The following is a 26,925-nucleotide window of genomic DNA, read 5'->3' as shown; positions in this document are numbered from 1 at the left end:
GCCCCAAAAGAACAGGAACTGATCTAGAAAATGAAGTATATGGATTAGGTAATTTTACACCTAATCTCATGATTCTAAATGTCGTATCCGAAGTTGAACTAGTCTTACCCACCATGTCAGTATTCCCAGCGAAGGGTGAATTGTGTGTAAGAAAGATTGGTTCTATACATATGGGCCATAGTAAATGCACTACTACAGTAGAATTCAGTGATCAAGGCAAATCTTCATTTAGAGCTTCTCGCCACTCCTACTTTATATGTGGTCAGACTGCATATATGCGTCTGCCTCTAGATTGGGATGGTACCTGCTACATTGCATTCCTTTTGCCACCTGTTTTCCTAGCTCCTCCTGATTATTACAGAAATATTCATTTAGTACACAACAGAGAGCGGAGAGATCTCCCAATTGTCGATTACACTGAAACAGCATGGGAAAAATACACAGATTTCAATAAAGGCATCTTTCCTTATATAGGTACTGTTACAAATAGTAAGCTGATACGTAGATTAACTAGAACCCTTGAAGCAGTAGTGAATGAGACTATTTCCGCCTTAGGCAATTTAACGGAAGAGCAGTCTGCTATGCGGATTGTTGTGCTTCAAAATCGTCTTGTCCTTGACGTCATCCTGGCTGATAGGGGCGGAGCTTGTAGGGTCATCGGATCAAGCTGCTGCGTATTCATACCAGAAAATTCGCCATCAGTATATAAAGCCATCACTCGCCTTCATAAGATTGTAAACCAGATACACCAGAACCCAGGCACTTGGACTTGGTCCAGTTGGTTTTGGAGTGTGATATCAGCCTGGGGATGGAGAGTTCTATCCTTCCTAGGTATTGGCCTTCTCATACTATTCAGTTGCTGTCTATGTCTACAATGTGGACCAGCGATCTGTGGTCTGTGTGCCACATCGTGTATTCCACCACCAAGATTTCATTCGTCACGGAAGAAGAAAGAAGAACAAATGATGCTATATGAACAGATCAATGGATTAATGAAGATTGATATCTCTTGACGGGCAAGTAGGGGACAAGGAGGGAATGTGGAAATATGGATTTTTCTGGTCAGTTATGTCCCCTATCTTGGACCCCAACGGTTCTATGTGCATGTTACAAGTACATGTATGTTTCCTCCAGTTCCAGTTATGAAGACGCAAATACATGTGCGTCCACCGTCAACATGTCCTCTGTCAGATCCGCCATGAATAGGCCGGATATTCCATTCCTAAATATGAAAGGCCACCGGCTTTATATGGCTCAGTTACTCCATTTTACAGTCTAGGCAAGTAGGCCCTGATTCTGTCATCAAACTCTTCTTGCCTTCTGCCTCTGAAAGCTCCAGTCTGAGCCTGCATCTGTGACCATGAACTTTGTCTCATTCTCTGCGCGGCTCACGAAGCCTGACATCAGCCTATTCTCTGCCAAGAACTGTATTTCACCTACGAATTATCTGCTTCCCCCTCAGCCGATGCATTCCTGCCTAGTAGTTTAAGTAAACATTCTTCCAGTTACCAAGCAAAAGGCCCGGCTTCTCTGTCCTCATGCAAGTAATTCATAGTCCTGTTACCATGGAATATTACTACCCCCTCGCATTTAGTGTAGACACTTAGACGCTTGTACACGCACGCACAGTCAGTATAGAATAGATTCTGTCCGAGAGTCCTTCTTTTGTGGATAACATAGTTCTTTAAACATAGGATGTTAGATATGATTTGGGATTAGGTTGACTTGACCCCCCAGACTTCTTGTCTCCACATGTAGAGCTAAATGTCAAGTCCCCTTCACCCCCTAGTTACACGTCAATTACACGTCATACTGCTGCGCGCGCATCTATGCCAAGTATTATCTTATGGATCCACCTATATATGACATCATAACCAATTATGTTCCTTTTTACTCCTTGTTCCACCCATTTTTGGTTACGCAGATAAATCATCATTTTCCTTATCAATTGTTACGCCTACTGCATTCGCTTCATTGTAATGTATGTACTATAAAAGTCATTTCATGTCAATAATGTATGTACTTCACTTCCTGAACCCCCGTGGTGATGGAACTTGGAGCAACCGATTATAATCGATCACTGGAATAAAGCCCATTCCGAACCTCTAATACCACGGATTCTGCCTCTCATTTTACTGAGCTATTTTATTATGTTTCTGTATCAAATTAAGTCCAGGTAAAGGAATTTTATTTACCACAATACCGAAATTTAAGATATCTGCTCTTAGCAGCTGGGGGAGTTATATAATAGAAAATGGCTCAAAGGCCATATCAATCTTAAAGTCTAAAAACTAAGCAAGAGACTCTTCGTGAACATGCCTAACTTCTTCAGCTCACAAGTACTCCCAGAAGGCTTTCTTAAGAGTGGCCTTTGAAAGATGTTTTATAGTAGAGCAAACAGACCAAAATTCTTCAAGCCCAAGCTTATATAGCTACGTCCTGGAGAGAGTGGGAGTAATCCTCCAGGGCTGGAGAGTATTTGAGCCTGAACCAAAACAAAAGTGTTCTAAGTTAGGCTTTATGAGAGATCAGCTCAAGACCCAGGTCTCGTCTAAGAAGTATAAATGGGGTATTGTTTTAAAGATTAGCGAGGGCTCTTTAGAAAGTATCCTCTGCCACTCCCAACACAGCAAGATTAGCACTACCCCATACTTCCCCCATACAATGAACTGCCCTCAGCCTTTACTCTGTACATCTTCAATGCAGGAGATATCTGCCTATCTCTAGAGGCCTGATACACACACAGCTGCTGCATGCTGGGTAAGATTCAAACTATTTCTCTCCACCTGAGACACCCATGACTTTGATTTGGTGAAATTGATGCCCAAGTACGTAAAACCATTGACCCTCTCTAGTGGGGTGCCTTCCAAGTTTACTACGCCCCTAAAAGACTTATGGAGGGTGATAACCTTGGTCTGTGCTTGATTGATAACCAACCCTCGCTTGCTACAAAATGCAGCAAACTTGTCCAGTACCCAAAAGGGTATCATCGGCGAAGGGCACAAAAGGGATGGTACGACGAGCCAAATGAGGTGCATTGTTTAAATCATCTTCAAGATAAAATGATACATTGTTTAAATATAGATAAAATAGGGTCTGGGCAAGAACATAGCCCTGGTGCAGTCCATTTCGATGTGAGTTCCCCATTTCTTCCCCCACATAGCTTGGCAATATGTGTTCATATGTAGGCGAACCAAAACCTCCAGAAGGTCTTGGGGGCCCCCATTATTCCTAAGCACCTCCCAAAGCTTTTTGTGTGGAACATGGTCAAATGCAGACTTGATGTCTTCAAATACCAAGTAAAGATGTGCTTTGTGCAGTACTCTCTTCCAGTATATCAGCAGAAACTTGAAGACGTAGTCGGTTGTACTTATCCCTTTACGAAAGCCTGCCTGTATTGTGGAAAGGACCTGATGGTCCTAAATGCAGTCCTCCAAGCTCCCTAAAACTTGCCTTCCAAAACGTTTTGGGCAACATCTAAAAAAGCTGATCAGCCTATAGTTTAGAGGAACGTCCTTGCTCCTTCCTTGTGGATAAGGGTTTTGACTGCCTTCAAAACTGCCAGAAAAACTAGCCCCTGCAAGAATACAATTAAATAATTTAATAAAATATGCAGCCGATCCCTCAATATCTGCTAAAAACAGGTCTCCTGGAATGCCATCAGGGCTTGGTGCCTTTCCTCTTGCTATGGCTTTAATTGTAGAGACTGTCTCGCTGATTTCCAGCTTAGATAAACCCAAAGGGGCTAGATTGGTCATACTGAAATCAGATCTTCTGTCTGTGATTTGGCCCTGCTTATGAAGATCCAAAAAAGGAGAGTGCCATGTCGCTGGGGAAATGCAATCAGCCATAATGTTTTGTTGGATGGTTATTACTATTGGCTGCTAGCTTCCAAAATGTCTTAATGTCCGCAAGAGCAGCAGCTTCAAATACGTTCACCCATACCAGTGTGTCCCATTCCCTACGTGCTTTTATTTGAGTTAATTTACATTTATGGCGATTGGCATGAATCAGGTTAAAATCTCCTCTAGTCAAGGTGAGGAGAAGCCCTGCTTTCTTATCATGGGCCATTTTGTTATACCTGGTTTGATTTACCTTTAAAGAAGCCCGACTGGGCCCAGATCAATGTACAAAGCACTCCCTCAGCATCTTAAAAAGGCCCTCATTGATCTTCAAATGTTTGAGCTGCCACAGATCATCCCTGGATGGGTCTAGGGCCGTATCTTCTAATTTTCAAACAGCATCCCCTAGAGTATTAGCCATAAAGGTTTTAGTATCTATATTTGCTGCTGCTTTCTCCCATTTTACCCTACGTTTGTCATTTGACTGGACCATATTTGAACTTAGCGAGGTTGGAACATTCGTCCTAGTGGAGAATACATCTTTTTTAGGATCACTGTCCTCCCTGCCTAGTACCTTAAAATCAACCAAGCTACTCCACAGCTGCATTAATCAATCCTACTTGTGCAATAACCTAAAGCTCTCTGGGTGATTCCATCAAATATACAGATCTGGCAAACTTCTTAAGTTCCCTGCTTTTAACAAAAAATGGTACTGTACCAATCTGTTAGAAATTAGATTGTTGGTTGACTTACGTATAAGCCCTGGCCAAGCAGCAACCACAGTCTTAGTCAGGGTAAGAGGCAGGCAAATCCTAAATTAACCTGTGCTCACCCTCTCGTAGCTTGGCACAGAGCAGTCAGGCTTAACTGTAGAGGCTGCGTGTTAAGTATTTGTGCAACACTTCAAACAGTAAATCAGTGAAAACACTGCACAGAAAGATTTCACACCAAGTAAGAAACATAGTATTATTTTAATAAAGAAAACAAGACCTTAACGACCAAAATCCAATTAGTAGAACTGGAGATATTGAATTTCAGCTTGACTCCCCAACCAACTAAAAAAGGAAAAACATAATCTGAGCTTGAGCAGAACCTATTACAAAAGAGCGACACCACGATCTGTTCTATCGTCAAGAAAACAACAATTGGTGAACGCACTTCGGTGACAAGGCCCGAGAATGAAAACGACCAACGTATACTGCCTAAGATGCCAGTAAAAACAACAAGGAGGAATCTAAAAGGGATAACTGACAGTGAACAGGCTTCTATTACACACGTGACTTCATCCATACATATAAGGGCGAACCAGAGAGATGAAATACATGCACCCGTACACACATCCTGGTTGTGCAGCGCTGCATGGATCTGCGCGAAGATGCGTCACGCAGTAGAGGCATTGCGTTGGTTCCGAAATGCGAGGTCCTGATGCGTTGATTTCAAGGATCCTGTCAACAGAGCTTGTGGTGCAAAATCCAATGTCAACGATGCTAGGCACAGAAGAGGCAATGCGTGAATTCCAATGAGCGATGAAGCTGCAATGCAGAGTTTCAGCATCATCGAGGCTGCCGTTGAGGAGGGTTGAAAGGAGCTTGCGCCAAGTAAAGCATTACACAGAGGAGGTTCCAAAGATTGCATGTCAGTCCCAAGATGCGGGGTCAGCAGCTTTGCACTTCTTTTGCGACGGGTCCAATACAAGCTGCAGTGGCGATGCATCAGTTCGGACAGGGGATGCCACATTCAGCTAAGAAGATGCGTTGGTTCTCCTGAGGGATGCATAGTTCAGCTGAGAAGATGCGTCAGTTCCACTGGCCAGTATCACAGGCCCACTTCTAAGGGTCCAGGACTGGGGTAGCACCACTTGGCAGGGTAGAATCACAGATGGCAGAATCCAGCTGCAGGGGTTGGAATCCTGTTAAGTCCCCAAGACTTCAGATCAGGAAACCGGCCAGCTAGCCCTTAGAATCACTCTATGTTCTGGGGTCACGTGATGCAGGCCCAGTCTTCCTCACTCAGACAAGAGTGCAGCAAGCAGCAGATCGGCACTGCAATGCAGGAGTCCAGCAGAGTGTAGGTCCTTCAGCAACACAGCAGTCCTTCGTCATGGAAGAGGACCCTCAGGTCCATTAGGGTACTGAAGTGGTGGTGTCAGAGGTCCAGTACTTATACACAGTGGTGCCTTTGAAGTGAGGGGGACTTCAGAGACATTCATTTGAAGTACATAGCAGTCCTCCCTTCCTGCCCTGGCTTCAGACTCACTACAGGGGGGTACGTAGCCGTTTGTGTATGGACAGGACACAGTCTATTCAGGTGTGAGTGAGGTTGTGCTCAGCTCTTCCCTCCTATCCTGCCAAAGATGGCCCATTGAGACACACCTAAGTTCATCTTGTGTAAGGCTGTCTAGGAGGACTACACAAATCCCAACTGCCAACTACACCCAGTCATGTGACCAGAGACAGGTTACAGGCACGAAATGGCTAAAGCAAGAAAATGCCACCTTTCAAAAAGTGGTATTTTTAGAACTGCAATTTAAATCCAACTTCACCATAAGTTAGGATTTTAAATTAAAATTCCAGAGACACCAAACTTGAGTCAGCTATATCTTCCCATTTATAAAAATAAAGATTTAATAAGGTAATTCCAATGTTATCCTACTGGAGATATAAGCCTTGTTGTAGTGAAAAACAAATCCAAGAGATTTTCACTACCAGGACAAGCAAAACTTAAAACTACATTTCCTGCCTTTTAAATACATTGCGCCCTACCCTCTGGGTTGTCCAGGGCCTACCTTAGTGGTGACTTCTATATATAAAATAGGACAGTTTGGGCCTGGGAAAAAGATTATTTTGCCAGGTCGACATGGCAATGTTAACTGCGCACACAGGCTCTGCAATGGCAGGACTGAGACATGGGTAAGGGCTACTTAAATGGGTGGCACAACCAGTGCTGCAGGCCCACTAGTAGAATTTAATCTACAGGCCCTGGGTACATGTATTACTACTTTTATAAGTAAATTAACAATGCCAATTGAGGATGAACCAATATTAGCAGGTTTAACCCCTTCAGCGCGGCGCGGATTTCCGCGCCACGCTGAAGGTTCCGTGCGCGGGCGGGGCCATGACGGAACGGTTCCGTCATAAGCACAGCCCAACCGACGTGCATGACGGAACCGTTCCGTCATGCGCGGCAAACGGGTTAAGGGAGAGAGCACACACACGTTACCACTGGTTAGCAGGGGTGAAGTCCACAGAGTCCTAATAACAGCAAAAACGAGGCCAGAAAAGTGGAGGATGAAGGCAAAAAGTTGGGAGGAAGACTATCTCAAGGCTGTCAGGTCTAACACAATCTTTCTATGGTTATCCAGGACATGCTAAGTGCACAATTTCCCCATCAACTTGCACAAATCCACCTTCCTCTACTTCAAAACATATCTAAAACAACTGCACCTGAACTGGTAATGTCCCCCTTCTCTAGCTCTTCTCCTTACAAACTTTGAATTTCTTTTCAATCTCATCAACATGTGGAATGCTTCTGTGCTAGGTGATTTTGGTTTGTGTGCATATTTATTTGTGAGAAGTTGGGTTGTTTTTTGAATGGGGGTGACCCCTGTTCAAGCAACAGTCATAATTCCTGTTAGGGTTAAGCCCAAACATCACTAAATTAACATTGTGCTCAAACCTCTGGTACCCTTTGCCACAACAGCAGTCAGGCTTAACTTAGAGGCAATGTGGAAAGTATTTATGCAGTACACAAACAGTAATAGAGTGAAAACAAAACACAAGACATATTTCACTCCAGTTTAGGAAAATAGACTAAATTGTAATAAATTATTTGACACCAAAGTGGCAACAATCCAATCAGTGGAATCAGAAGTATGCACTTTTAAAGAATTAGGTGAAAATAGTGGCTAAAAGCACAAAATGCCAACTGTAGTTGTTTGGTCATGACAGACCGGGACAAAGCCGAAAGTTCAGACAGGTCAGGATGAAGTCAGGGCCAGATACAAGGGCTGAGTTAAGCCTGCTGGAAGAGTACCTTAAATCCTGGCTGTGGAACAATGTGAAGTCCATCACCAAGGATGCATTGCACAGCAGTGGTGATTAGAGGCCTTGGGTCTGAGATGCTTTGTGCCGCGGCTGTTCTGATGGGTTGTGGGAGCCGATACAAAGTCCTGCATGGACCTGCTTCATGCAGTGACAATTTAGAGGAGCTACAAGCTGCGATGAAAGGCCCTGCATCATGCAGCATGGTTCAGATGAGCTATGGGCTCCAATGCGAAGTCCGGCATCAGGGATGCGTCACTTAAAGGTTCTGATGCAGAGTTCTTCAAATCAATGTATCACACTGCGTTGGTTCTGCTGAGACCACAGCTCATCTGGCAGAGCACCTCGAGGCCCACTTCTAAGGATCCAGGACTGAAGTGGCATCACTTGGGAGCTAAGATTCATAGCGGACCGAGCCCTGGTGCTGGGTTGAAGGTGGTTGGAGTCTTTTCTGTGCCTGAAACCTCAGATCAGGGGACCAACCGACTGGCCCTTGAAGTCACTCTGGTGGTCCTGGGTGCAAGATGCAGGTCCAGTCCTTCACTCAGGTAGCAAGGCAGAAGGCAGCAGGACATTTGGGAAATATAGTAGCAGTCCTGATTGCAGAGCAGCACAGCAGGTCTGGATGTGTGCTGAAGAGTGGGTCTGAGAGTCCCCTTTTAATACATGGTGTCTTCTTTGAAGTAGGAGACATTTCTAGAGAATTCCCTTTGAAGTTCTTGAAGTTTCCTGACTCCCCCACCCTTTCTCCAAACTGGCTGCATGAATATTGCAGGGGAGACACGTCCTTTGTGTGAAGACGAAGCACAGGCTATTCAGTTGCATGAGGGGCTATGCCCAGCTCCTTCCCCAACCTGCCAGTTGATGGCCAGTCCAGACACACCTAATGCCTCTATTGTGTGTCCGTCTGGGAGGAATAAACAAAATCCAACTGCCAACTACACCCAGTCATGTGAGCCAGGATAGGCTGCAGGCACAAAAAAGTGTAGGGCAGAAAAATGACAACTTTCTAAAAGTGGCGTTTTCAAAATTGTAACTTAAAATCAGACTTTAACATTAGAGAGGATTTTCAGATGCAATTTCTCAGACACCTATCACAAAATGCTTACCTGTTCCCAATCAAAAGTTAAAACTTATATAATAATGCAAGCCAATGTTATCCTATGAGAGAGGTAGGCCTCATAGTAGTGAACATTTAATTTTGGAGTTTTTCACTACCAGGACATGTAAAACATAAAAGCATATGTCAATCTTTTAAAATGACAATGCACCCCGCCTTATTGGCTCCCTAGAGCCTACCTTAGGGGTGACTTATATGTAATAAAAGGGAAGAGTCAGGCTTTGAAAGGGGGTTGTATTGGCAAGTCGAATTGGCAGTTTAAAACTGTATCCAGGCTGAAATGGCAGGCTTAGGACATGCTTTAAGGGGATACTTAGGTGGGTGGAATAATATGTGCTACAGACCCACTAGCAGGATTTCATTTACAGGCCCTGGGTACATGGTACACTGCTCTACATGGGAATTATAAGTATATTAAATATGACAATCAAGTGGAAGCCAATTTAAAAAAATTTATGAGAGAGAGCACAAACAGCTTGCACTGGTTCGCAATGGTAAAGTGCTAACACAAATGAATTTCAGCTAAAAGTGGAGGGCAAAGGCAAAAGGTTTGGGGGAAGACCACCCTAACATTGACAGGTCTAACAATATATGTGAGCCAAACTAGTCTGAACAAAAACTATCTGCACTATCGGATATCCTGAGTGTGTGCTTTCTTTCTTCTTACGGAAGAAGTGGATTTGTTTGGATATATATATATGAATATGCCTCCTTTTCACGCATGCCGTCACCCCACAAGCAATTACAATGTGGTCCTTACAACGACTGCGTTGTAACAACGCATACCATTACCCCGCAAGTCGGAACAATGACTTGCGGAAGGGGCGCTGAATGTTGGAATAGTATAATTTACTATTCCAACTCCAGTCTGTGCGGACAGTAGGGAAGGTGTTGGATTATAAATCTAACACCTTCTCCCCCCTCTGCAAGTCGTTGTTGTGACTTGTGGGGTAATGATATGCGTTGTTACAACGCGGTTATTGTAACAACCATGTTGTAATTGCATGCAGGGTGACGACTTCCTTGTGAGGGCTGTTTACCTATATATATATATATATGTTTACATATATTTACTGAAAAAAATAATGGTTAAAGTGATGTTATAGTTAAGTGTGTATTACTATCTTACTTTACATTTTAAAAAATCAGATATTCAGTCAAAAATTCAACAGTTAAAGTGACATCATAGCTAGGCGTTGGACACTAAGGGTCTTATTGCAATGGTGGTGGGTCATCACAACAGGAGTGGGACTGCCCGACAAGTAGTCGGTGGTCCCACCCACCAGATAATGACGTGACCCCCATGTAGGCAGTCATAAACATCCTTTTTTCTATTTTGGCCTGTGCTGCGGCCCAGAGAAGGGTTGCAGCACAAGTTGTAATAGAAAAAGAGATGGATTTGAACATCCATGCAACGTGTGCCACACACCATTTAGTGCCTGGCACACGATGCATAGATGTTTTGGGGGGCACCCCATGTGCCCCCCAGGACACATAGTGTAGGCCCACGGATGACGGAGTCCCTGCCTGGTGCCGCCAAAGTCCTTCTCGGACAGCCTTGACATGGCGGTGGGACTGCCATTAAAAAGCTCAGGGAAATGGACATCGTAATCCCTATGGCAGTGCCTGCACAAGCATCACCCCCACTGTGGGGATTACGATCCTACCGCTGCCTCGACTGGCTCCTTGAGCCTGTTGGAGGTGACAGTCCGTCCCTCTGATTGCTACAGTCGGACTGACCACATCATAATGCAGCAGTTGGTCCGCTATCCTGGATGTCAGTGGGACCGCCACTGAAGGCCTGTCGCAGGCAGTCGCACCAACATCATAATTAGGCCCTAAGAAACAGTGCTTAATTTGTAAAAGGATAAGTGCTGGGGCTCTCGTCTGGAGGCCACTGCAGATTGCACCTCACATAACCCATGCTAGCTGCCAATGACAGTACATACACAGCTACTAACCTCCACACTCCTGCAAGTGTGACAAGTCAGACTATTCTAGGCCCCCAAAGCCAGAAGAATAGCTTGGGAGGCAGGTATTAGTCATTGTTAATGTAATTGAACTAATTGTTGTTGTGTTCATACCGAAATTAGCATGACAGCGCCACCATGTGGCAGACTGTCATAGCCCCGGTGCTGGCAATAAGGTGCCAGTGCGGAGCAGCAGAAAGCACCGGCTCAAATTAAGCAGTGCTAAAAAACAAGTTACCCCTTCAATTTCACCTTAATTATGTCTGCCTTTGACCTGGTAAAGCTCTTCTGCCTTTCAGATAGGGTTGTGCAATATATATTACAAACATACATTCATGGAGGCTTCTTGCCTTTCTTTACGTGCACATTGTGAGAGAGGACCTGGGTGCTTACCGAAAATCCTCTGAATCCTCTGATTTCTAGGGGATTATACATATATATATATATATATATATATATATATATATATATATATATATATATATATATATATATATATATATATATATATATATATATGTGCAAGAATACACCAGCGGAATTCCTTCCACCATCCTTTTGCTATAGAATCAATCCTTCTTTCAGATATAAGAAGATTTCTCACAAACACCCAGCGTTAAATCAGACTCTTACATGTTATTCAGCTGTGTTTTACAATACTGCGAACTGGCATAAGATCTCAGACACTCGATTATGAATGACATCCGAGAAATACTGTCCCCCTGACGAGCTGTATAGCAGATTTTGAGACATGCACAGGAATGCTGCTTCCAAAGGAGAGTTTTCTATTTGCTGAGGTGTGAGCAGGAGTCGCCTCTGGGGACCTGCTAAGTACAAGAGCAGATTTCGCACCATCTGATGTAAAGTGAGCGAGTTGCATTTTTCCTTTTAGAGACTTGTTTAAGGTGGTTTTGGACATTTCAAAATTGTTATGTTATTTCTAGTCAACACCAACAAAAAGTGAGCAGTCCAATCATTGTACAGCTTCTCTATCTAAAAAGAGTCAGAGGGTTCCTAGCACTCAAAAACACTGTGCAGGACTGTAATGCATATTTGTTTGGCTCCTTAAGCGTATCAAATAGTTATTATGTTTGCTATGGGCACAGTAACAGCAAAAGAGACTTATCAGGCACAGTTGATACTATCTTTATTAATGATATTTTGCCACATGCCTCTAACTGTTACATCTCATGTATCTATGCATGTATCTGATATTTATTTAGTGTGAACTTAGCCAAAAGTCAGGATCACACTGTATATATTAAAAGGCAAAGGCACTCTTATCGCCTGATATAAAAAGTTGATGGTTCCTCATATCGAAAGTGGACTGTTAGTGAATGATGATGTGGTGTACTTTAAAGAGCTGTGTCATCAGCTCTTTCCTAAATTGGATCAGGGTTGTAGCAGTCCCTATGGATACAGGGATGTTGGTCCAGATTCTGGGTGCATTGATGTGGAGTCTGGTAGGCCAATGAGCAGCAACATTGCCACCAACCAGATGCAAGACTACTGACGTAAATTCCTCCGGTCCAACTCCATTGTTAGGTGCGCCCGACTCTATCTTAGGTAATAGAGGTCGTCATTATCTCAATCATCTCAAAGGGGGTCACCATTTTTCTCAATTTATGCAGAATCCCTGGCATGTCTGCCATTGATGCAGATGTCATCTGATTTTACCTTTCTAAGAACAGTGAAAGCAACAAGTCATTCAGCTAATGACATAGCTAGAACACCTGATGCGACATCAGTCTGAGACATGTATCAACTTATCACCATGCCAAGGTTGAATAAGAACAAATACAGACTTATAACCAAAATAGTGTAGTTGGAATTGGCGATCTTTCACCTTATAAATTCATAAGGAAACATCTAGGACGCACACCTTGATGCACATAATCTATGTCAGACATTCCTTAACGTATCTCAGCAATACCAATCTCTGATAAGATTTAATATATAAGGGCTGCCACTTGACCACTTGGGAGAAGAGGCCTTCGCCCAGCTTACTGCACGAGATTCTGCCAGAAACGGTCTCACCTACTGCCAGAGCATGTTGAAGAAGCTATATCTTGTCTGAAGCTGATAAAGCTGAGTCTCTGCACAACGCTAATACAGCAGCACATTTGCCCATTGAAGGGAACACTGCCTTCATGCCTCTACCAATAATGACAGTTCTTGCTTTCAACAAAGTATGCACCATGTGGTGCCTGCCACACGGTGCTGGGATGTTTAGCGGGGCCCTATAGTGGAGGGCCAAAGGGAAGGGGGAACTGGTAGGGGCCCCCAAAGTCACTGTCTGACAGCCTTTACATGTCGGAAAGGCCGACATGGAAACGCCTCCGGAAAGTAACATCTTAATCCCGACTGCAGAGCTGAGTCTTGCTCCGCCGTCATTATGGGATTTTGTGTGTTTCCAATGCTCTTATGTGTGTTTCCAATGCTCTGATGGGCTCCTTGAGCCCATCAGGAGCACAGCGGACATTCCTCTGCCCGATGCCTCTGACTGCCGCATCGTAATGCCCAGAGCGGACCACAATGGCAGATGTTGAGCGGACCGCATCCGACGGGCGATTGGTTGTGGTCCGCCCAACATCGTAATTGGACCTAAAGTTGGCTGCACAGACTTTGGGCATGGCGGCCAGAATCGTATGACACCTTTTCTTGTTTGTGAATGTCAGAGGTGTGGTTTCAAAACAAATAGGGAAGCCAGTGTGCCCTCTTAGGATGACAGACAGAAGTCTTCCAGAAAGCATCATTTATTTGAACCATCATCACCTATCTTTACAGAAAGTAGCCATCTTAAGCCTTAATGCCACCTCCAGAGAATTGGACACCCTTTTTCTTGAGATATCAGCTTTTAAGAGCTCAAAACCACTAAAATATTCCTTGTCACATATGTACCTAAGGTGTGGAAATCCATTCCAATGCTGATTCAATAATCATTTTAAGAAAGCTGTAAACCCTTTTGTTTCAGTGCCTCTTTGAACAGTAAAAGGCCCCAGTGAGTTAGGCAGTGTACTGAACTGATCCACCCCCTGGATTGCCACTGCCTACTGTTCTGCAATATATTTACTGTTTGTATGAAATAGCTCTGTTGTAAAGTGTACTATGCCATCGACTGGGTCCTGTCCACACTTTATAAAACATTTAATAAATAAATAAATTCATAAGTAAATCAAGCATTTGCATTTACAATAAGGATATTGTCCTTCAAAATAACTTTATATTACAAAATGGTACCAGGAGGGACTTGATTAAGGCGAGCATCTCACATTTACAGTCCCTGGTCAGGACAGTCCCTAGTCACAACACTCACTGAATTATAGGGAACTTCACGTCTATGTTTTTTTAAAACTGTCCCAAAGGTCAGTAGTTAAGGTTCTCTAATGGCTAGCAAATCTCATAATTAGTACCGGGAATGGGCAATAACATTTGTTGTTATCCCGATGTGCAAAATATTTCTTTTTTATTATTTTAACTTAATCAGATTGTTTGCTGTTGGTAGATAATTAGATGTGAGACCCCCTATAAGAAAGATGCAAAGCCAAATACTGAAAGAAGTCCAAAACTAAATTCACATTGTATTATTTCTAATGCATACAAGATCCAGAAATCAAATATTATATATCAGTACATGCACAAGTGTGAAATATTGCACTACTTCAGAAAGGGTAAGGTGGCTGTGTGGTACTTGGAACAATGTTGTTACAGTATAAGTGAGGAACCAGTCTTGTTCTGTGCTATTTATATTATTAGGTCAAAAACTGTTTCAGTTCTCACCTAAATGTTTAGGTGTGCATACATCAGGACAAACATTTCAAACCATTTGATACAATGGCACCATCATTCTAATTTGTCTGTAACCTTCTATGGATGTGTTCTCTTTCAAGAAATCTAATGGTAAAATGTTCACTTTAAAATCAATGGATCAATGGTACCCAATTACTTTTAAAATATCCTAAAATGAAACATAAGAACGATTTTGCATTAAAAGTTATTGACTGCCTGCTCTGGCAAATTGAATGAGGATCCTCCTAAGGTTTTCAGGGAATATTCTTTGCCCTGTCAGATTTGCAACAATGGAACAAAGTAAAAACGCGTGCTGTATTCTTTTATGAAAAATCCCAGTACGCTTTGTGTAAAGGATAAATGGTCAATTCAATATGTGTTTCTACCACTGCATTCCTACTTTTTCTGAAAAAGAATGCCAACCTTCCTAAAATGAAAAAGTCTTGTCCAAAAAAACTTAACACAAACTACAGTTTTCTCTCCAAAGAGAATAAAGATATCATTGATATCATTTGAAAAATAAATAGCAAGTCCTCTAGTAGATCCTTCAAGAAAAAAGTCCCAGGAATAAATCTTTACTGACAAGATTCCACTACAAAAGTGATTAATGTCTTTCTGCTAGAGGAGCTTGTACTTTAATAACTCATTACCCTTTTTTCCGTTTATCAAGGAAAGCCTTTATACCGGAACTGCCAGAATTCCTTAAGGGCATGTCACCATAAACTAAATAGGCTTTCTGCATGTGCAAGTAAGCAGCTGTTCTATTGAACTTACTCACAAATAAAAAGTGCAAATTTAGTACAATAGCACAACCACAGTCCAACAATAAATGTACATTGTAGATTTCAACCCAACCTGCCCTCAAGCTTTGAAAACTAAAAAGGTTTCCATCACCAAACCATCCAAGTTATAAGTTTTGCTTAATTTCACTATTGCTTGCAGATTAAAATTACTTGGTAAGTGATTATGGCTCCTTAAGCCACCACATTACATTTCAAATCTATCACAGTAACTGTTAGACTTGACACCCTTGGTGTGGTATTCCCCCAAACGTTTTGCCTTGACCCATCCTGTTTTGCTGGGCTTTAGGACTATGTTCACTTTACCACTACCAACCAGTACTAAAGTGCTTGTGCTCTCTCTTTCAGACATGGTAAAATTGGCCTATACCTAATTGGCACATTTAATGTACTTCTAAGTCCCCAGTAAATGGTACTACATGTACTCAAGGTCCTGTAAATTAAATGCTACTAGTGGTCCTTGAGTACGCATTGTGAAACACACTAAAGTAGTCTTTTAAAACATGTCCTTGGCCTGCCACTGCAACCTGTAGTGCAGTTTTAAACTGCTATTTTGACCTGGCAAATTAAACCCTTTGCCAGGCCTAAACCTTCCTTTTTAATAATTATAAGTCACCCCTGAGTTAGGTCCTAAAGGCTCATAGAGCAGGGTGCATTTTATTTAAAAACTAAGATGTGTACTTAAGTATTACATGTCCTGGTAGTGAAAAGCTCCCAAAGATGTTTTTCACTGCTGAAAGACCTTTTTTCATCCCAATCATCTGTGCCTTCTGCCAATATCCTGGGTCACATGACTGTTCTCTGCTGTTGAGGTTTGTGTATTGCTTCTAGACCATAGCACACAGGGGTTTAGGTGTGGACAGGATGGGCCATCCTGGCAGGATGACTAGGGACAGGCTGTACCCAGCCCCACTTACACTTTAGAGGGCTTTGTCTACTGCACACACAAAGGAACCTGACACCAAACCTGTCCTGTCTTTTGTAACCCTAGACAGTTTGGATCCTTTACAGAGGAAGGAGAAGAACTTTCCAGAACCAGATGTGGGGGGAGGACAAGGATTCTCCCCAAACGAAGACTAGCACCAGGTATACATTTTGGACCTCCAGAGCCATTCACCAGAACACTCCTCTACCTGCGGAAGTTAACAGAAGAAGGACTGCCCTGCTGCCAGAGGATTGCTCTGCAGCTTGATGGACTGCCTTGCAGCCTGAGAAGGAAGTCTGCTTGCTGTCATCCAAGCTAACCAGGGTGACTCCAAGGGTAAGTTGGCTGACCTTCTGTTTGAGCTACATAGACCCAACAAGCTTCAGAGGCCTCAATGCAACTATCCAACTGACCTGCTGCAACTGGACCCTCTTAACCCCTGCTGCCCTCAACTGGAGGGAGTCCCTGATCCTCTGAGATATATCCCCAGGTCCTGAACCCATAGCTGACATCAGGGTGCACTCCTTCAGAAATAAAGTGAAAATTCTGAAGTTTGGTCTCCTCCTGCGTGGTCATTCGCTCCAAGGCTATGCGACCGGCGACGACCTCCAATGGGAAGTTCCAGTGAGACCGGCTCTTCACACCAATGACTGTCTGCAGTGACCAGGAACACAAGACCTACACTTTGCGCTACAGCAATGATGGATCATGATGACCACCAAAGAAAAGCTACCACAACGACCATCCGCAATGCCCAACAAGCTTTCCATGCTGCTACAATGATCATCCGCAATGTCGAGCCTGCCCTTTGCGCTAATGCGGCATCTATCCATGACCCTCAGCCTGCTCCTCAAGGCCTCTTCCAATCTGAACAGAATTCCTCGCACTAGATTTTGAAGGTAACTCTTCAGCGGACTTTCCCGGCTCCTCCAACCCACACTCCATTGTAGTCAGACTCTGAATTTGTGACTTTCCCTGGTCTAGGTGATCATATCACCGTGAGTGACTCTTTGTGCTGTTAGGCGCTATTTTCACTTAAACATTTAAAATCAAATATCTCCGACTCTACTGATTGGATTTTCGTAGTTCTGATATCTTTTATTTATTCAAATGTACTCTATGTTTCTAGATTCGTTTACAATTTTTCTTGCGTTGTGTTTTCCCTTTAGTACTACTTGTTTGCTTCATAAATACTTTACACATTGTCTCTGAATTAAGTCTGCCTGATTCTGTGGCAAGATATTAGAGGGTTTAGTACAGGTTAATTTAATGACTTTTGTGGTTCAGCCTGACAAGGATTGTATTTGTTGCCTGAGTGGGGCTTTCACCCCTTCAACCAATAACTCAATTTCCCACGGTAACATATTCTGTTTCAGTCACCTAGTAGTACAAACTGTGGTTCAAACTCTGCAAGATGTCAGCACATCCTTATCTAATGCTATATTAAGAGTGTATATTTAAATCTCATTCAGGGTGAGTCAAATGGTATGATTCAGGTTGGACCTGTCACACAATAGGGCTGAAGATGCAGAAGTATGTCATATTAACAAACAGCATAGCAGGCCTTAAACCATATAGTCGGCAAAACAAAGGGATCCAACAAGTGAAATTAAAATATAGATATATATTTGTTTTACTGAGGATATGGATCTTCTTTAAACATTATGCTTTGGGTGGATCTGGTATGTTTAGCCATTAAGATTAAGAGTATCATTGTACTTAATGTATTTTGCATACCAAGTATTATTTCTATGAAGCATTAAAAATTGTAAAATGAATTCAGATTCTTACCCGTGATTATGAAAGTAAATTCTTGTGATTGTCCAAGCTGTGATAAATACTGTTGGTGCACCTGTTATCATTAAATGCAAAAAGAAATAGTGAGCTTAATTACCAACAACATCAGCAGCACATTATCATGGTATCAAATGCAACATACTGCTACCCCTACAATACGGTGTTTGGACAAAATCTCAAGTTAGAAATCTCCAGAGACAGGCATACTAGAAATGAAATATTCTGATGCACAAATATCATTGACTAGAACATCATTTATTGAGGTAAGTAATTTCCTTTTGAATAATATCAATGTTTATAATATTGTTTTCAATAATATAGTGGTTAAAAATATTGCTTTTTAATTATTTGAATCTGTTTTAGTTGAAATATTAATTTTATGTGTTACTATTGTTTATATAAAGGTTATTGATTTTTTTTTAAATATAGCTCGCAATTTTAAGTGAATTAAAATTTCATTTCATTTTTTATAGTAATTCATAGTGTTGTAGCGGGTTGTTGGGTATATAGGGGGATAGGGTGGGAAGTTAATTAGGTAGTAAATAACTTTTAATTATTTAATTACTTTTATTTAACTATTTGATTGACATTTCTTATGTAAATTATGTAATACTGATTTGTATTTGTTATATATTATTTGAGGTTTGTAGGCGTCTAGAGGGGGGACGCAAATTAAGTAATAATTATTAAACAATTTCTTATTTATGGTCAATTAATTAACTAATTGATTTTGAAATTTGTAAAAATGTAAAATATGTAATACTTCTAGGGTTAAGGGGTGGAAAGTTAATTAAGTAATAAATAATTAACTAATAATTATTTTTTGTAAATTCATTTATTCATTGATTTTTAAATATGTAGATTATGGATACCTATTAATTTTACTTATATTTTAGCTTGGGGGTTCATTGTTGGGATATAGTCTGAGAAGTTAATTAGATATGAACTAACCAACAATTTAAAGAATCATTTAATTGATTTTAAAAATGTAAATTATGGAATGGTTATTTATTTTATTATATGTTAGGTACCAGCTTCTAGGTTGACAGGGGTATAAGGTGAGAAGGTAATTAATGACTAACATATATTTATTAATTGATAAATATTTATTTTGTTGAATAGTAATTATGTATATTGAGTAATTGCTTCTCCTTTTAAATTTTTTAATATAAATATATATATACATATATATATATACTTTGAAGATGCACTCCTGTCGGAAAACGTAGCCCTCCGAGGGGTGGCACAGCGCCGGTGGAGTAACCCGGTAAATTTAAGTCCTTGTAGAACGGAGTTCCAACTGTGCTCTCAGGTCTAGGAAAAAGACACCACACCATCCAAGTTGCTTCAAGGGGGTTTATTACTTCATAAACCCAACGTGACGCGTTTCACCCTCACGGGCTTGCTCACACACCGTTATGCTACCGGACCGCCGTATACATACTGAAATTGTATATACATCGACATTGAAAGAGGACTATCACAAGGGTTGGACACTGCAAGGCTTGCGGCAACAGCCGCTTACGCAAGGAGTTCTGGAACAGCAGTACAAACAGTATGATTCCCATCAAACAGTTCCTCACTTGCAGTAGCACCAATGTGGTCTACGTGCTAGAGTGCCCCTGCCAACTTAGCTACGTAGGTAGTACCACACACATGGCTAAGAAGCGGGTCCTTGAACATATGAGGGCAATTACGAACAAGGACCAACAGTATCCCATTGCCCGACATTTTGAGGCTAAACATTTTTCAGATTACACCAAACTGTCATATTATGCAATAGAAAAAATCCTACCCAATAAGAGAGGAGGCAACAGTACTCTTAAACTAAGACAACGAGAATCACGACATATAATTGGGATGGGGACTAAATTTCTGAATGGCCATAACATGGACGAGGAGATGGCAATACACCTGCATGGGGATTAATTTGTGAGAGTAGTCTTTAGGACACTATACTCATTCATGAACAGCACGATCACCTCTGGGATGGGACCAAGGAGGGAGATTCAAGTCTAACGAGATAATTAATAATGCAATGTGTATTTCACCTGTCTTTGTTATGTCTATTATAAATCATGACAAATGTTCCTGTTTTTCTCTTTCACAGGAAGAAAGGAAGGGACTATGTCTCGGGCCCGCGACACAGGATCCCTACCCTTCTCTTCCCAAGCTGCTCTCCAGTGAACAGATAAGACCAACTTTGTTTTAACTTTAAATCTAATTATGAGACACTTTTTGAATTTTTTGGTAGTTGGGTTAAGGATGCATCTTTGGACCAGCATGTTACATATCAATTGAAAGTTAATGTCATAAATTATCTGGACTGTATAGAAACAATGCAAGGAAATCACAAGGGCAGACATGACAGGATGTGACATTCAACACCAGTTAGATCTAAGACACCAGGGTTAAAGTCAACACTTTAACACACTTGGGGCCTGTAGAATAACCGAGTTAATTGTCTCAACCAACACACTTGGTAGCAAACGGGGAATAAGGTGCACTAGTAATGAGCAACACAGATAGCGGGCGCACACATTCTTGCCCCCATTTAGCGTAAGTTGTAATTACAGCGAACATATGCGTAAATTGTACATTAATTTCATTATTCCGCGCTAATCTAGTTCCTGGAATTCATCTGAGATTTTACGAGTGCTCATTCAACATCGTGCAACCATTCCCTAGAATTAAGCATACTGGGAGCGCTTTATGACTTTGTACTACACATCCTCCAGCCTCACCTTACGGCACCACAGTATTGCAATGGACGATACCCATGCTCACTAGGAGCGAGATACAGTTTTTCCATCATCAAACGAGGTGATTTCCACTTGTATCAATCATCCACAATGTGTCCATTTGTATGCTGTTACTGGTGTTTCACAGCGCATACTAAGTTTTGTCATCCATTCAAAGAATTACTGTTCCAAAATGGCGCTGAAATACTCTTTTCTCTATTGGAGCGAGATCAGTTGTTTTCTTGAGTATTAGAATGTCTTTGTTGAATTTACAAAACATGTCTTGTCACAGTCCATTAATGTTTGTTTATAAACAATCTAGGAGTTTGTTTGGACCAAATATACGATTTATGTTACTGTTATGTAATGGCGCCTACAAAGTATTGACATTTGTTCAAACATTTACTGTTCCAACATGGCGCCGAATAACCCTTGTGATAGTCCTCTTTCAATGTCGATGTATATACAATTTCAGTATGTATACGGCGGTCCGGTAGCATAACGGTGTGTGAGCAAGCCCGTGAGGGTGAAACGCGTCACGTTGGGTTTATGAAGTAATAAACCCCCTTGAAGCAACTTGGATGGTGTGGTGTCTTTTTCCTAGACCTGAGAGCACAGTTGGAACTCCGTTCTACAAGGACATATATATATATATATATATATATATATATATATATATATATATATATCGAGCACGATCCAGCATTAATCCGTTGAACGAAAGAGCAGGAACGGACCACCACACAGCCAAGTATTCTTTTGAATTTCAGTGCTTTATTCCATAATTTCAGCCAGCATGACGCGTTTCGACCGGGAAACCCGGTCTTGATCACATGACATGCCCCGATCACCTACGTGTTTAAATACAGGTGTAATTGAACATTGGCCCCTCCCAGGGGTAAATAGAGACAACAGACTAAACACTCAAGTTATCTAGTTACATAGTCGCTGTTATGTGTGCACATCTAATCCAATAAATTTTTTTGCAATTGCAGGAGTAGATGTGTGAATATAGACAATTATAAATATAATTGTAAACACAATGGTTTTTAAATTTTAAAATTTTAAAGTTTTAAAATTTCAAAGTTTCAAAGTTTTGGTGGGCAAGTGCCCCTAATTCAACATATATATATTTGTTTGAATCAGAAAAGAAGCATAAATATGCATGTCAGAACAAATATAAACATAATAACAGTTATGTTATAATGGGCAAGTGCCCATTATTTAACATATGTATCCTTGTCTGTGCTCAGGAAGGGGAACATGTGTATTTATATGCCTGCATTTTCTTTTGTATTTGCTTTTCTGATATAAAGTGCCAAGTGCAAAAAACCAAAAAATTATCTAAATATAACACATTAAGAGTTTCTCCATAGGGGTTAAGTATTAATACTAAGATACCTGTGATTAAATTTATAACTGATTATTTTAGCGAAAATCATATCTCATGTTCTGTTTCGCTAGTTCTTTTTAGAGCTTCTTAACAGTACAGTGCATGAAAATGGTAAATGAATAAGGATAAAAAACCGTGTGCAAATAGCAATTAACAAAGCCACCCACCTCATACATACCAGATAAAAACCAGTAAAAACAAGTAAAACTAGTTAAGATCCAATAAAATGACGATTGTAGCTCATATAAAAATCATTCTTACACGATTAAAACATCAATCCTAAAAACCATTATCACAAAATAATTATCAATAGAATTATATTTTTCTTTGATCAGGTCATTTGCAGCAAATTTAAGATACCAAGTTCAAAGATCAAATTTCTTGCCCTCTCACGAAGTTCTTAAATAAAGTTGTACAAAAAATACTCCATAGATTAACTACAAAAAGTTGTGCAGGTCTTCCCCAGTATTTAAACCGTTTGGCATTTTAGTATCTAATTGTACTATATACTGGCTTTCTAATCTGCGTAATTGTTTCTCTCTGTCACCTCCCCTGATGGATTTAGGTACGGCATCTATGACAAAATATTTGAGGTCATTTAAATTGTTTTGATGCACTAGTTTAAAATGTCGAGCCACAGGGTAGTTGGAATCAGAGTTGACAATAGCCCGTAAATGCTGAAGAATGCGGTTAAAAACTTGAAGTTTTGTACTGCCCACATATTTTAATTGACAAGTGCATTCCAGGACATACACCGCATAGTCAGTTTTACATGTGAACTGCCCTTTAATTTTACATGTGTTTGTAGAGAAAGCGTCTAAAAACTCTGTTTTGTTGATGCCAAATTTACAAGCCCTACATGAGCTGCATTTGTAAAAACCTGTCTTATTCGTTAACCAGTTCGTTTTTTCTTTTTGTATTTCTGGGCTAGTTTTTACAAGTGCATCCCTCATAGAGGGTGCTCTTCTAAATGTGATAGATGGTGAATCCTGTATTTCTGATAATAATGAAATGTCAGACTTTAAAATAGGCCAATTTCTCGTAATGATGCCTCTGAATCGTTTGTGATGGCAACTATACATGGTTATTAATCTGACTAATGATTTTTCTTTTTTATTTGGTTCATCATTAGTGCTCAGAGGAATCACATCTTTGTCAATATTTGTTGTTATGTCTGGAGGGCTTTGTATTTTGGCTAAGGCAGTTTTAAGATCATGCATTTTGTAACCCCTTGCTAAGAATCTCTCTACTGATTCATTTAAGCAAATAGTTAAATCTTGTTCATTGGTGCAAATTCTTTTAATTCTAAGAAATTCCCCATAGGGAATACTTTTGATCAAATGTCCAGGGTGGGTGCTGCTAGCATGGAGAATCGAGTTCCCAGCAGTTGTTTTTCTATGGAGTGTTGTATTAATGATATTGTTAGTAATATATATCTCAACATCCAGGAACTCAACTCTCTCTTTGCTAATATTTGCTGTAAATTCCAGGTTAAGATTGTTGATATTGATAGTATCAACACATTTTTGTGCGGATTCAGTGGTGCCATGCCATATTATGCAAACATCATCTATGAAACGCCACCATCTTACTATGTTGGATATGTCTGAGTTTATCAAGATGTGTTTTAAGACATGCTCCTCCCACCAGCCTACATGTAGACATGCATAGCTGGGGGAGAAGCATGCTCCCATCGCCACGCCCCGTAGTTGTTGATAAACTTCTTTGTTGAACAAAAAGTAATTGTTATTTAGGCATATACGTATCATAGTCAATAACATTTTGTTATGTTCATTGAATTTTACATCCCTGCTTTCGAGATATTGTTTTGTGGCTTTAAGGCCATCTTCATGATTAATGCTGGTGTAAAGGGAGCATATATCCATCACAATAAAACAATATTCGCTGTTCCATGTAATCTCCCTAAGTTTGTATATATATAATTCACTGAAAAAATCATAGGTTTCACACAAGTTATAGTTAGCTGTACATTTCACTCGTAAAAAACCAATGAAATTCCACGTTATAGTTAGTGCAGGCAACTATAACTCACGCGACCACAATCCTCTGCTAATGACATATGTGTCTTTATGAAAAAAAAATATTTGTAATATATGTATAGCTAAAATTTAATGGAAGAAGACATGGGCAAATAAGTGTCTAAATACAGTATTAGCATCAGCAGAGGATTGCGGTCGCGTGAGGTATAGTTGCCTGCACTAACTATAACGTGGAATTTCATTGGTTTTTCACAAGTGAAATGTACAGCTAACTATAAGTTGTGTGAAACCTATGGTTTTTTCAGTGAATTTGCAAGGTTTTTTAAATGCTAATTCCTAACTATAACGTGTGTGAAACCTATGGTTTTTTCAGTGAATTTGTACGGTTTTTTAAATGCTAAGTTACTTTACGCCGTTCGTGCCGTGCGCGCCCACTTCACGCAGTTCGTTCCGTGCGCGCACAGTGAGCACGCGGTGCGCTTCGCGCACCGCGCGCCCACTTAACGCAGTTAGTGCCGTGCACGCACGGTGTGCCCACGTTACGCTGGATGGGCCATGTACGCACGATGCCCTTCGCGCACCGTCCGCACACGGAGGACATATTATGCACTTCGTTGTGAAAGGTTTTCTATTAAATGTTCTGTAAAACAAAATATGCCATGCACAAAAGGTGTCCTGCGGGCACCTTTTGCACACGGGGGGGGGGGGAAATATGGATTTCTTTTTTTTTTTTTTTACCGTATCGGCGTTTTTTTTTTTTTTTTAAATTAATTTTTTGGCCTTGAATGGCCTTCTGGCACACCATAACCAAGGCTAGGTGGTTAGGAGCTGTCTAGCCTGCCCCCTTTTTATGATATCCAACTTTGTTTTTCCTCCCCCCCTCAGAGTGCGAGAGAGAAAATGGCGGCCGACCCTTCCTGGTTTCGACCGATTCGAATGTTTACTAAGATCTAACAGCCAATCAGAATCGCGCTCGCGCACGGCACCGTACGCGTACGGTAAGCTTACGGTGCGCGCTCGGAGCGCGCTTACAGATATAGATATTGATTTAAATGCTATTTTCTCAGGAACTACTGAACAGATTTACACCAGACCTACAAAAGGCACTTCCTTGACCTGAGGACTACCTCTCTGCCAAATTACAAGTAATTCTGTTCAGCCGTTCGGGATGTAGCTGTGTCTAAAGGTCCTATGGAAAAATGCATGGGGAAAACGCGTTTTGGGACCCCCCTTTTTTCTCAGCCCCCGCTTGACGAATCCCACCGAGACTTTCAGGGTAGGAGCGGAGCATAGCGCCCCATTAGTTTTGAAAATTTCGCGAGGATTCGTCGACCGGCGCCAAAGTTATTCCAAATAGAATGTTGCGGATTTCCTATGGAAACAGGGTCCTAACTATAACTACCTACTGGCGACCGCCAGTAGGTAATATATATATATATATATATATATATATATATATATATATATATTACCTACTGGCGGTCGCCAGTAGGTAGTTATAGTTAGGACCCTGTTTCCATAGGAAATCCGCAACATTCTATTTGGAATAACTTTGGCGCCGGTCGACGAATCCTCGCGAAATTTTCAAAATAGGTGGGGCGCTCCGCTCCGCTCCTACCCTGAAAGTCTCGGGGGGATTCGTCAAGCAGGGGCCGAGAAAAAAGGGGGGTCCCAAAACGCGTTTTCCCCATGCATTTTTCCATAGGACCTTTAGACACAGCTACAGCCCGAACGGCTGAACAGAATTTCTTGAAATTTGGCAGAGAGGTAGCCATAAGGTCAAGGAAGTGCCTTTTGCAGGTCTGGTGTAAATCTGTTCAGTATTTCCTGAGAAAATAGCATTTAAAAGCATATATATATGTGGGCGGAGCCTAACCACACATCTCATCCTGAGATCTGATTGGCTGTCAGCACTTCATCCAAGAAGTGTTGGCAGCCATCTTGGGACCAATTTACATGATAGCACCTCATTAAAAAGCATTGCAGTTAATAGAAGGTTTTAAAACTTTAGTTACATTAAAAATCATTTGTTGATGGTACCATACTCATTTTAGGAATTGTGGTATGTTCTAAGGTGATTTCACCATGTGAAAAAGCCTTCTGCTGGGATATCATGATTGAGAGAAAAATATTTTCTCATGCTTTTACCACAGAGGTTTGGAAGGTGATCTATAGGCTAAACTGAGAGCTTATTTTCTGTAAATTCACATTATCTTTCTCAGTCATGTGAGAATGAAGTCTGACATTCTCAGTAAAACATGTACATCCAACAAGGGCAGAGACTGTCAGTTGATTCCTTTGTGTTCTACTGCAGCTTCCCAGAGTGTTCCAAAGAACTACTAGAGCGCTAACAGTCCTACTTATGATAAACGTATGGCACACCTGAAGCCATCTTGCTTGGATTAAAGTGGTAACTCTTAAAACATTTAATTTAAAAAGGAACAACATGAGGGGGTTCATTTTTCCATAAAAAGTATGATTAGTGCTGCAGAAAGAAAAAGTAGGGCA

At 41.1% G+C, this 26,925-nt stretch overlaps 1 protein-coding gene across 3 annotated transcripts in view; it reads right to left on the bottom strand.

Moving 5' to 3' along the window:
* VIPR1 (vasoactive intestinal peptide receptor 1) overlaps positions 1 to 26,925 on the bottom strand; it is an 806,458-nt gene that overhangs the window by 137,061 nt on the left and 642,472 nt on the right. For all 3 annotated transcript variants that reach the window (XM_085628778.1, XM_085628776.1, XM_085628779.1), the window contains exon 8: positions 18,278 to 18,338. In XM_085628778.1, coding sequence (XP_085484904.1) covers positions 18,278 to 18,338 — 61 coding nt within the window. The remainder of the gene's footprint in view (positions 1 to 18,277; positions 18,339 to 26,925) is intronic.

The sequence above is a fragment of the Triturus cristatus genome, chromosome 10 (assembly GCF_964204655.1).
Source record: "Triturus cristatus chromosome 10, aTriCri1.1, whole genome shotgun sequence".
NCBI lineage: Eukaryota > Metazoa > Chordata > Amphibia > Caudata > Salamandridae > Triturus > Triturus cristatus.
This window is presented reverse-complemented; position numbering and strand designations above follow the sequence as displayed.